This window comes from Garra rufa, chromosome 17 (assembly GCF_049309525.1).
Source record: "Garra rufa chromosome 17, GarRuf1.0, whole genome shotgun sequence".
Classification (NCBI taxonomy): domain Eukaryota; kingdom Metazoa; phylum Chordata; class Actinopteri; order Cypriniformes; family Cyprinidae; genus Garra; species Garra rufa.
In genome coordinates, this window is record NC_133377.1 from 35,304,199 (window position 1) to 35,316,199 (window position 12,001).

General features: G+C 37.2%; 1 protein-coding gene across 2 annotated transcripts in view; it reads right to left on the reverse strand.

Moving 5' to 3' along the window:
- Nucleotides 1–3,502: 3,502 nt before the first annotated feature.
- oxr1b (oxidation resistance 1b) overlaps nt 3,503–12,001 on the reverse strand; it is a 78,751-nt gene continuing 70,252 nt past the window's right edge. The window contains exons 12-17 of one of the 2 annotated variants that reach the window (XM_073821399.1): nt 11,476–11,556; nt 7,943–8,062; nt 7,532–7,684; nt 7,294–7,389; nt 5,153–5,226; nt 3,503–5,076 (exon numbers count right to left, since the gene is read on the reverse strand). In XM_073821399.1, the coding sequence (XP_073677500.1) occupies nt 4,941–5,076; nt 5,153–5,226; nt 7,294–7,389; nt 7,532–7,684; nt 7,943–8,062; nt 11,476–11,556 (660 nt within the window). In that variant the 3' untranslated portion in view covers nt 3,503–4,940. The remainder of the gene's footprint in view (nt 5,077–5,152; nt 5,227–7,293; nt 7,390–7,531; nt 7,685–7,942; nt 8,063–11,475; nt 11,557–12,001) is intronic. The other variant, XM_073821400.1, reaches the window with a different exon arrangement.

Genomic DNA, 12,001 nt, shown 5'->3' on the forward strand with positions numbered 1-12,001 from the left:
ACGTTTTTTGTTCAATATGTACATGTATATGTCGCCCCCTGTAGGCTGTACTATCTGACAGCGAATTGATATTAGGAATTCAGAATTATAAATAATTCTAAATAGAATTAAAATGTATTTGATCTGGTTAGGTGTTGATTTTGTATTTTTAAATCGTTCAAAAGCAGGGTATTAAACAGATTCAAAATAAGAATGCTAGTCCCCCCTGAAACCAACTAAATATTTGTTTATAGCCTATTCATAATTCAGTATTTTCTTATGTTTAGAATAGAGAAACCGCTGTATTTTCTTTACTTTTTTAATTTTTAAAGAATTTCTTTAGCCCGTTTCCCAGATCTCATCAGACAGTCCAATTCAGAATGTAAATTGCAGAAGTTGTTTTAAGGTAAAAAAATGATCACAATATTTTGTATTAGGTTATGCTTTGAAAGTACATAAAGTAAACGAATATTTAGAATAGTTACTTATGATAGATGTTCCACAACATTCTGGATTAAGTTCCGCAAGCCTTTGATCCAATCGTGCAGTGATATGATTGGATGGCTGTGTGAGAGGGCGGGGTTAATGCGTTTGCACGGCCTCTCTAAACTCTTCATTTAATGCTCTTGTCAACCTACTTTGCTTGGCAGTTAGATGTCATGATTTCAACATTCCACCATTATAGATGCAACAATGTCCTGTGTATGCTCAAATTTAATTTACGACATTCAAAGGTGTATGAATATGGAGTGATCTGTGACGTTAAATTTACTATCGACGCTTGATAATGACCTACTTAGACTATGTATTATGATCGCGACGATTAATAAATTCACCTTTAAAATTGTCCGAATTAAGTTTTTGCAAAGCATATTACTAATCAAAAATTAAGTTTTTATATATTTACAGTAGGAAATTTACAAATTTACATCTTCTTGGAACATGATCTTTATTTAATATCTTAATGATTTTTGGCATAAAAGAGACTTTGATCATTTTGACCCATACGATGTATTGTTGGCTTTTGCTACAAATATACCCCTGCTACTTAAGACTGGTTTTGTGGTCCAGGGTCACATGTTTAAAACAGTGTGATCATACTGCTCTTCATCTTGGAAAAAGATTCAGTTGATGTTCAAAAAATGGCCTAATGATGATGCTGTGTTCGAAAATATTAAAACTTTCCATCATGTATACAGTATACAGTCTTTTTAAAAAAATAAGATTTTTAAAAATTCAAAATGTATCAGCAGTCAAATGTCAAAAGATTTAATGACAAACAGAGGTATTTAAAATGTATAATTTAACTTACTATCTTCAAAAGAGGTGGACAATGTGGAAATCAGCATTATACTTAAAATAATGCCTTCAGCATCATTCAGAGATGGGAAAATAAACTGAGAATTTAACAAATAGTTGTAAGATGGCTCAGAGGAAGACAGGAATTGTGTCAGTTTTTCAAATGGTTAAAGGACAATACAAGACTTCTTTACTTTTAAACAGTTCCCAAAAACAAAAATGCTATGAAATCATATTGATATCATCTTATTTTTCTGAAAAATATGTGGTGCAGGAGCAAAACAGGGACTATATTTGGAAACAGCACCTCAAAATTAGTGATATTAAAAAAAAAAAACATTTCTGTAGCCTAAAATTGCAAATTTTACTTTTTTCGGACTATATTTTTTGCAGAGGTTACATGCTCCTCTAACAGTCGTGGCAGATGGATGTTTTTCAAATTTCAGACAGAGTTTGGGCTCGGAAAGTGTTCAGATCCGTTCCAACTTTGTAGGATGCATAATGAAGGTGAGATGAGATGCTGTAATGTCATTAGCTTTTTTACAACTTAAATTTAACATGCTACTTGTATTGTATTGTTTGCCTCCTCAGAAGTCTCCTCAACTATGCTGAGCTACTTGTGAGCTGCCATGGACCGATTCTGATCTACCAAATCTCCTCCACTGACACACGCATTCTGGTGGACATTCAGGGACGTCTGCCTAAAAAGCTGAGTCAATACATGACTGAGAAGATCCATCCACAACTGCCAGGTCAGAAGGCTGATACCAGTAACATTTTAAAAAGAAAGTTCACCCCCCAAAAAAGAGAATTCTGTCATTTTTACTCACCCTTCAGTTGTTCCAAATTGAAACCTGTGTGAAATTATATTTTTTTCTGCTGAAAACAGAAATTGACTTACTGACTTATATAGTATTTTTGAAGTCACACAGGTTAGGAACAACTTGACAGAATTTAAATTTTTGAGTAAGCTATTTATTCAAGTGTGCTTATTTTAAAATGATCAACCAGATGTTTTATAAAACTCATTTGAGCATTTGAGGTTAAAAAGTATATAAATGGCCAATTTGTTCAGAAAATAACCGGACATTAATTTAAATTGTTAATTTAAGAATGAAATGAAATTAAGAGTATTATCAAGAAGAGACTAAATGAAAGGTGGCAAAAACTGGGATACGGGGAAAAAAAGGTCGGTGGTTCGATAGAATTCAAAGGAAAGTGGGAGAGATGAGAAGAAGTGCAGGGAAAAACAGGAGAGATTAAAGTAATATCAAGGATGAGATTTGGACAAACAAAATTAAATAGTACACTTTATAAAATGGGTAAACATGATACGGGAAGGTGTGATTTTTGAGGTCGCAGGACAAAAATCGCAGATTTTGGCCACTTGGTGGCACTAGAAGATATTAAAAAACATAAAAATGTCTATACCGGTCTGTACCTACACAACCATTTGTCTTATCAACATGAAAATCACTGTGCAGTCTTGGTCCAAAGTGACACAAGTGACTATAAGGCAGAAGAAGTTTGAGTACCTATAGACATAGTTAACGGAGGCCACTCGAAATCTGGAAACCACTTTTCACTCAATCTGGTAAAAAAAAACCAACAAAAAAAAAAAAACACTTCAATACAATTCTCTAGACTCACTAGGTCAATAATTATCAATTATCTAATTTATAGCGTGGGCGTTTAGAAAAGGGGCTTGTCAGAATTTACCCAAAAACCTATAAAGCAAAACCTGGTGAGCGACTGGTGATTCTAAATAAGTATGCAACAGGTTAAAAAAACCAGACCTCAGCTGGCGCTATAACGTTACAAAGAATAATATTTCTATGGTAAATTACCTGGATTTCCATAACACTTTATCCAGTGAAAACTTCATCCCCTGTTGTCCTATCACCAAAAAGATAGATTTGTTTCTTACAAAAAAACTTTCATTTTTATGTGAACTATTGCTTTAAAGGTGTAGTCAAAAATGTTTGTCAATATTGCTGCAATACACAAAGCACCACTCACATGGGTCATCTTCAAGCCAAGTAGATTTCTGTTGGTCAATGCAGCAAATCTGAAGCTTGATCCATCTGCATAAACAAATTCTCAATTGCATGGATTCCTTTTGAAACTGGATTTTGCATGCAAAATTTGGCAGAGCATCAATAAAAGTGACCTCTTCTTTTCTGTCTCTCTCCATGCATAGACACACAAACCCACCAAAACACCATTATTACATAGATTTTATTGTGATTAATACATTGATACATAATCTGTCAGGGATTTTGGAGAGGATTAATGACAGTTCTGTGAGCTTCCACACGGGCATCAAATACTGGAAGACCAGGAATGTGCAGTTGGCCCCAGAGGGGCGTCCGAGTCCTTCGGCTCTAAGATCCCACGGCATGCAGAGAGCATCAGACCTTCACAGCAAGACGTCTGCTGTGATAACAGACGCGCGCGGTCGGGTCAAATGCTTGGGCATGTTTTCAGCTGGCCACATTGGGAAACTGCCATCTCCCAAGTCAGAATACTGCAAAAAGAGCCAATTGCCCATCAATTTTCACAGTTTTTTCCAACAACTTGTTTGTCGACGTGCCTCTTAGTAAATATTGCAGTAGCAGGCATTCTCATGATCGCGGACAGCAGTCATTCTTAAGCCCTGGAGGCTGGCTCTGGTTGCACCAGTCATTTCATCACCCTCAAACTCTTAGGTCACCTTATATACGGTTCCTCGGTTACGGTTGCGCTCTCAAGAGACCGCTTACACCTGATGAAAACTCCACGTTCACATTGGGTTAGCGTTGATGACGTGTGCATATAGAAATTTATTTATTGGAACAAATTTACAAGGAAAATGTACATACTTCAAGGACAGTAGCGCAAACCATATCACTGTCACACATAACAGCAATATGGGTAGTAGTTATGTACACAGTACACTAATAAAGGTATAAATATATAATCGCTATATGTATTTATATATGTATATATACTCCTTCAGATGTCCCGCTGCACAAACCCAAAATGGCTTCCTAATAGACAAACACATTTCTCCTGGTGTAACTACAGCACTCCCAGACTTTCAGGAAAGCATATTGACATGAAAAGGGCACCACACGTGAATTTGCATGTACTCCACATTTTTACAGCAACACGGTACTGGATATTACATTAAGTAGTGGCATTTGATTATATAGAGCCTGTGGGAGCACACAGACGCGGATAAATAATGGGTTTGGAGGTTAGATATTCAAAGTGCTTGAAATAGACGCGATGCTACAGGTGATGAAGACAGTAGGACTGAAAATCCAATGTTTTATGACTGCTGGAGCTCCATTTCTGTAGAAAAGTTGTACAACATTCTGAAAAAGCCATTAGCGCCTTTTCCTATCCTCAAAACTAGAGGACCTCAGACTGCAAAATGGGTGTTCAACCAGTCTAAACCACATACTGTATGAAACTTTTAGTGAAGAACACCCACCCATGTTGACCATTTCCAGAAATGAAGGATTATGTACGCTGTATATCTGCTTTGCCTCTATCAGGGCTTCTTAGGAGCCAAGTGGAGGGGTACAATCAGTTATGGGGGTCTAGTGATGTGGCCTCATAACCCCGCTTTATTGTGTACCGAGTTTGTGAGGTGGGGATTGGGGGGGGGGGGGGTGTTATTCAAAAGCCCATATTTCAATGTCCTGCACATAGAAGTCCTCCGTTTTTGAGAGCATTGGATTTCCAAACGTCTTGCATGAGTGAGTTCTGCCATGATAGAGGTCTCCATCCAACCACAGCCCAAATTCACCCCTAAAAATAGAAAAAAAAATATATAAACTATATGTCACTGATAAATGAAATATGGCACCTTATGGTCTTTACATACCCTCCACCGCCAAAAGCTAAGGAATCCATATCTCCTTTGATGAAGAACATATTGTCACCAGTCCATTTGAAAACCTAGAAAGGGGTTTAACAATGTTAAGTCAAGGCAAGAAGAGACAATGCAAAGACACACAACATACAGCTCTGTTTTATATTTTTACATTAACTTGATGAGATTCATAACCGATTACATTGTTAGTGTTTTTAAGCATTTACATTTATTACAAAATCACAAATAAAACCTCTAGGAATATGATTTAAAGGGTGATCACTTTTGGCCAATAGGTGGCGCAGTTATCAAATCGACGTGGTGTGTGTTCTGTGTGAGGTGGCAATGGCACACAAAGTTTGGTGTCAATATGTCATAGCTTTGCAGAGATACAGCCTCAGATGGAGTCTCACATCATGCCTCAAATTTGTTGTGGTGCTATACAAAAGCAGTTTTGGCTATCGACATGAAATCCATAACTTTTTGTCATGTTTGAAGATCGGACTAACAGTCTAGGAGGAGTTTGAAAAAGTAGGTTGTCAACAATAATGAAAATGGTGGACAGGAAGTTTGGCCGACTATGGCAAAATTGATATCTGGGGTCTCGGTATGACCCAAGGAATATTTTGAGTTTAATTACAATCAGCTAATGAAAAGTTATTAGCATTTTTGAAAATTTCATTCTTAATGGTTAATGAATTTGGGTGGCGCTGTTACCAAATTGATGTGGCGTGGTCAGTGTGAGGCGACATATTGACACCAAACTTTGTAGCTTTGCAGAGATACAATCTCAGATGCAGTTTGGCATCTTTCCAGTAAATTCGTTAATGTGTTAAACGAAAACTGTTTTGTATGTCGATATGAAATCCACAACTTTTTACCAGCATGGTCTGAAGACTCAATTGTGGTGAAAATCGGACTACGGTCTAGGAGGAGTTTAAAAAAGTAGGTTTGCAACATGAAATAAAATGGCGAACAGGAAGTTTGGCTGAGTATGGCAAAATATGGCCGAATATGTTCTTGGCATTACCCAAGAAATATATTGAGACCAGTTTCATTACAATGACCCAATTTATTCAATGTTATTAGCAACTTTTGGCCACAAGGCAGCTGCTACCAAACTTTTTGAGTACTGTCATGGCATAGTGCTAAAGATGCATACTGAGTTTTGTAATGATACACCAATGTGTTTGTAAAATATAGCATTTTATATTAAAATTCAAAAAGAATGACACCCAAAATGGCTGACAATGGAAATTTGGGCATCATTCAACAAGTCATGGCCCATTAAATCTATAAAGATCGTTCAGAAGTTATAGGCAAAAAAAGCCATTTTTCATATCTCCTGACCACTAGGTGGTTCAGTGCCGAAACTGTGCAGGTAGCCTTAGGTCATGGTTGTTATAACACACACCAAGTTTGGTCTCAATACACCAAACAGATGCGGAGATATAGCATCACATCCGTCTTTGTGTGCTCTTCGTCAAATTCGTTTATGCGTTATTCAAGAACAGTTTGACTAATCAACTTTATTTCTATAACATTTTGCAAACATGGTCTAAAGATGATCTGAGACAATCATAAAATCAGACAAACAGTCTAGGACGAGTTCGAAAAAGTATGTTTTTTGAACTAATAAAAATGGCGAAAAAACAAAACCTGAAAATTTTAAAATGTTGGTCTTCATTAAACTTGGCATGAGCCAAGGATTCAGAAAAAAAATATTCCTTTTAGACCTTACAGTTCAAAAAGTTATTAGTATAAACATGAGTGAAATTTTTGGAGAAGTGGTGGCACTAGAGTGTTTGAGTTAGAGACTCCGAACTTGCTATGGTTAATGTTGAGACTGTCCTCTATCAGTGTGCCAAATTTAATAACTTTCCTGCAAGCGGTTCTATGGGCTGCCATAGACCACCAGAGTGGAAGAAGAAGAAGAAGAACGCCAATGGATAAGATAGGTGCCATTGCAGGCTCAGTGCTTTAGAAAAACGAGTGATTTATACACTTTTTAAAAATGTAATATTTTATAATATTTGCGTTTTTTTTATTTTTGTACTACAAACATTTTTCTCATCCAATTTTTTGAGGAGGCATTGCCTTCCTTGCCTCCTCGGAAGAAACATTCCTGATATAGATATATCTCTTTTCCTCACCTCCAGTTCTGGACAGAAGGTGAACACAAACGTCTCTCCGGTACCATAGAAGCCGTCACTGACTTTAAATGGCTCTGAAGCGAGGGCTCCGAACAGCTGCAGAAAATAAGATTTTTTGAATATTTGATGAACCACAAGCTTTAAAACCTATGCCTTAGTAGACTGCAATTCCCACACATACAGAACAAATTCCCAAAAACATCAATGTAAACTCACACAGTTGAGCTAACAAGCATACCTGTCCATCACTGTCCTTGATCACCATAAGAACTGGGGAGTACTGGCCCTGCATGGCGCGGTACAGGCTCTTGATGCTCATGCCGTGTTTGGATGTGCTGAACGCCAGAGACCAGGGATAGCCGATCGTCCTGGGGGGGAGGTGCTTGGCCAGCTGAGGATTGGGGTCACAGGCCAAAAGTGAGTAAAGAAAGGTTCCAAAAGATCAGGACAGTAGAGAAAGGGCACATGAAAATAACTTCAAGCAAATGTATAATAAAAATAAGGGTCTCAAGGAGCCAATTATACAACTGAAATGCCACAGGTAGATGATGAAAATGCCACTAGAGTCCCATGAGACTCAAAAGTGCATCAGAGTTAAATATGATAAGGTCAGAATATAGATATGGACCCAAAATAAACTATAACTTGCCTTCTCGATCTGATCAGGTTGCAGCAGGACACTGGGCTCGTTCAGATTGGGCCTGAATGTTTCGGGTTCAGGGTCAATCTTCACCATGTGTTTGGAGTTCACCTCTTCCTTGGTTGTGATCTGATTAAAGAAAAGAAAAAGAGTTGATAAACATGATCCCTCTATTTGATTTCCGCAAAATTTCACAAACATTCTCTTACATTGAGAGCACAAATATCTGGATGAGTTAAGCCTGTGTATTTGTTGTTGGAATCATTCATTTGTTTGTTCTTTCTATCATTCGTTTGCTCTCTCGATCATGTTGATTCTATTTAGCATTCGTTCATTCTGTCTACTTTTCATGAATTCATCTGTTCATTTGATCTATCCATCCATCCATCTATCTATTTATCCTATCTGTCGTATCTATCCATCCATCCATCCTATCTGTCGTATCTATCCATCTATCGTATCCATCTATCTGTCGTATCCATCTGTCGTGTCTATCTGTCATATCTATCTATCTGTCGTATCTATCCATCCATCCATCCATCCATCCATCCTATTTGTCGTATCTATCCATCTATCGTATCCATCTATCTGTCGTATCCATCTATCTGTCATATCTATCTATCGATCCATCTATCTATCTGTCGTATCTATCCATCCATCCATCCATCCATCCATCCTATCTGTCGTATCTATCCATCTATCGTATCCATCTATCTGTCGTATCCATCTATCTATCGTATCTATCTGTCATATCTATCTGTCGTATCCATCCATCCATCTATTTATCCTATCTGTCGTATCTATCCATCTATCGTATCCATCTATCTGTCGTATCCATCTATCTATCTATCGTATCTATCTGTCATATCTATCTGTCGCATCTATCCATCCATCTATTTATCCTATTTGTCGTATCTATTCATCTATCTATCTGTCGTATCTATCCATCTATTTATCCATCTATCCATCTGTCGTATCTATCTATCCATCCATCCATCCATCTATTTATCCTATCTGTCGTATTTATCCATCTATCCATCTGTCGTATCTATCCATCCATCCATCCATCCATCCGTCGTATCTATCCATCCATCTATTTATCCATCTATCTGTCGTATCTATCTATCCATCCATCCATCCATCCATCCATATCCATCCACCTATCTATCCATCCATCCATCCATCCATCCATCTGTCGTATCTATCCATCCATCGATCCATCCATCCATCCATATCAATCCATCTATCTATCCTATCTGTCGTATACATCTATTTATCCTATCTGTTGGACTTGTAACCCAAAGGCTGCAGGTTCGAGTCTCAGGTCCGGCAGGGATTGTAGGTGGGGGGAGTGAATGTACAGCACTCTCTCCACCCTCAATACCACGACTGAGGTGAGTCCCTTGAGCAAGGCACCAATCCCCCAACTGCTCCCCGGGCGCCGCAGCAATGGCTGCCCACTGCTCCGGGTGTGTGTTTATGGTGTGTGTGTTCACTACCGTGTGTGTGCACTTGGATGGGTTAAATGCAGAGCACAAATTCTTAGTATGGGTCACCATACTTGGCCTCACTTCACCTTCTTTCCCTTCCTTTCCTTTGCTATCTGTCGTATCTATCTGTTATATGTATCTATCGTTTGCATCTATCTAGCCGATCTATCGTATGTATCTTTCTATCCGATTTATGCCATGTCATGCATCATCTAATCAAATGACTTTGTTCAGAACTGGACAGCAGTCAGCAGTCATATCAGATAACATAATCTGACCCATCTAAAAATTTGCCATGTAAACAGTACTCTCAAAGTAAGAGAACATCTGCAAAATTGTGAAATAGTATCATGCCCCTCCACAGAGGGCATCAAGCAATACAGCTGAATAGAGAAGAAAGACGCACTACAGGACGTGAGGAGTGAAGCTTACAGAGACACACATTTATCAGCCAGACAAAGCAGGCTTTAAATCTGGTAATGTGTGTTTCTACATCAGTACAACCCAACTGATGTAGACAGAGAAAGATGGATGGATGGAGAGCAGTGAAAATGTACCAAGGGGTCTTATTTCGGGAAGGCTTATCACTTATCACAGGTTAAGGAATACAAATTACAACCAGAGTTAAGCACAGGAATAAAGGTTAGCAAGAAAAAAGGGTAGTTCTCCAACAGCAATGCAAACCAAGGCAAACATCCAAGGACAGTGTGCAAAGAATTTACCATCCACAAACATCAGATTTTTGGGGGGGATTTTTACATTTTCAATAAAGCTTCACACTCTTGGATGTTTTCATGTTCGCAGGGAATAGGGTTAGTGAGACCTCATCAACACACTTTTCTTTAAAGTCAACATGAAATGACATTCACAAGCCATTTCACTTTGATAGTATAATGCATTTCACACTAAAACATAATATTCAACAAGAAAAGTTTGAGACAAGCATTAAATGAGTTCAATAACTATTAGACAATAATGCCTACATAGTTAACCATCCTTAATGCCTTTTTTACATAAGGCAAAAATGAGTTATTTTTATAATATAAAAATATATAACCATAAATAGCCATTAATAAAAACAGCAAGCAATAAAAAAAATAAATGGCTAAAATATATAATTATTACAATATATGCATTTCTAACATAATTATAGTAGATATTACAAAATTGCATTTAAATAAAAAATAAATTAAAATAATAAGCAGCTGTCAATGTGGAATGACTTAATAAAAAAGGCAATACAAACTAAACAACTAAAATATTTCATTACTTTAATAATATAATCTAATATAAATATAATGTTATATAATACTACAAAATATTACATTGATTAAACGGTACAAAAACAAAATTTTGAAAAATTAGGTAGTGAACAAAATATTCTTGTACAATAACTAGAATATAATAAAATATATTTTGATTAAAAACTTAAATTGTTGGAATAACAAAACAATCAGGGTTAATAGTAATTTCATGTTGACTTTATAAGTGTGATGATTGCTGTCTGAAGAGTAAGTCAGAACAAGCACTGCAGTCAAATGCATCTACTTTTAGATCAAAGTGTTCTGGAAGGGTCTCTGGGGGACAGCATGAGACTAATTGCTATGATATTTGCTTCATTTATTGCTTCCTCTTATTCAAGCCATCTAAAACCCATCCTGTCATCCAGAAGGAAATGCCAGTTGACAGATATCCAGTTTCAGTATTACTGCAGAAATTCTATCAGCCTTTAAGTGTCATTTCATATAAAAACGGCTGTATCTCAACTCAGGGCCAGTATTATTATTCCACACTCCACATAAAGACCAGTGCAATCTGCTGAACAAGGAGAACAAATGCTACAATACAGCTGGTAATACATTCTGACTTAGATCAAAAAGCAGAATAAACTTTTTTTTCATTCACTTTGTGAAAAATCCTATTTGGGTTGATTTTCATATAGTTTCATAGAGTATCCTAACTGTTGAGTTTATGTTAAAGTTAATGCTCCTTGATGAACAGATATGCAGTGGCCTTTGTGATGGTTTCCGTGTGGAGCGGAGCATGTGGCACCTGAAGACGTTTGCAGAGCGAGCGCAGGTCCTCACTGTTTAGCGCATCTATCCGCCGGTAGTACTCAGTCACAGAAACTACCTAATACACAGACAGAATAGTAGTGTTGCATGAGAAACTCATATCCTCATATATAAAAATTAGTATGTGAGGCGATAAAAAAAATTATCTGGTATGCTCCTCTGCAGCCTAAACTTATCAACTTGGAAATGGAGGAAGGGACATGTTAGTAAACTTAAGGCATTTACTTTTTTTTTTTATACAACCTAAATGAGAAGTCCAAAATGAAAATGAAAAACTAGAATGACTGGGAAAAGCACTTTAAATTCCACTTGACCCGTTTCCACAGACACTGCAGTCAGACTCGGGTCAAGTCTTGTGTGCCAAGAATCAGCTTAATCTAACAGGATTCACCTGATGAGATCAAACAGCACTGTCTCCAAGACAGATCACAAATTATCTGCAACAGCTTCCCCAAACCAGCTGCACAGCAGAATGTCATGTCTCCAAACAACATTAAACAGCA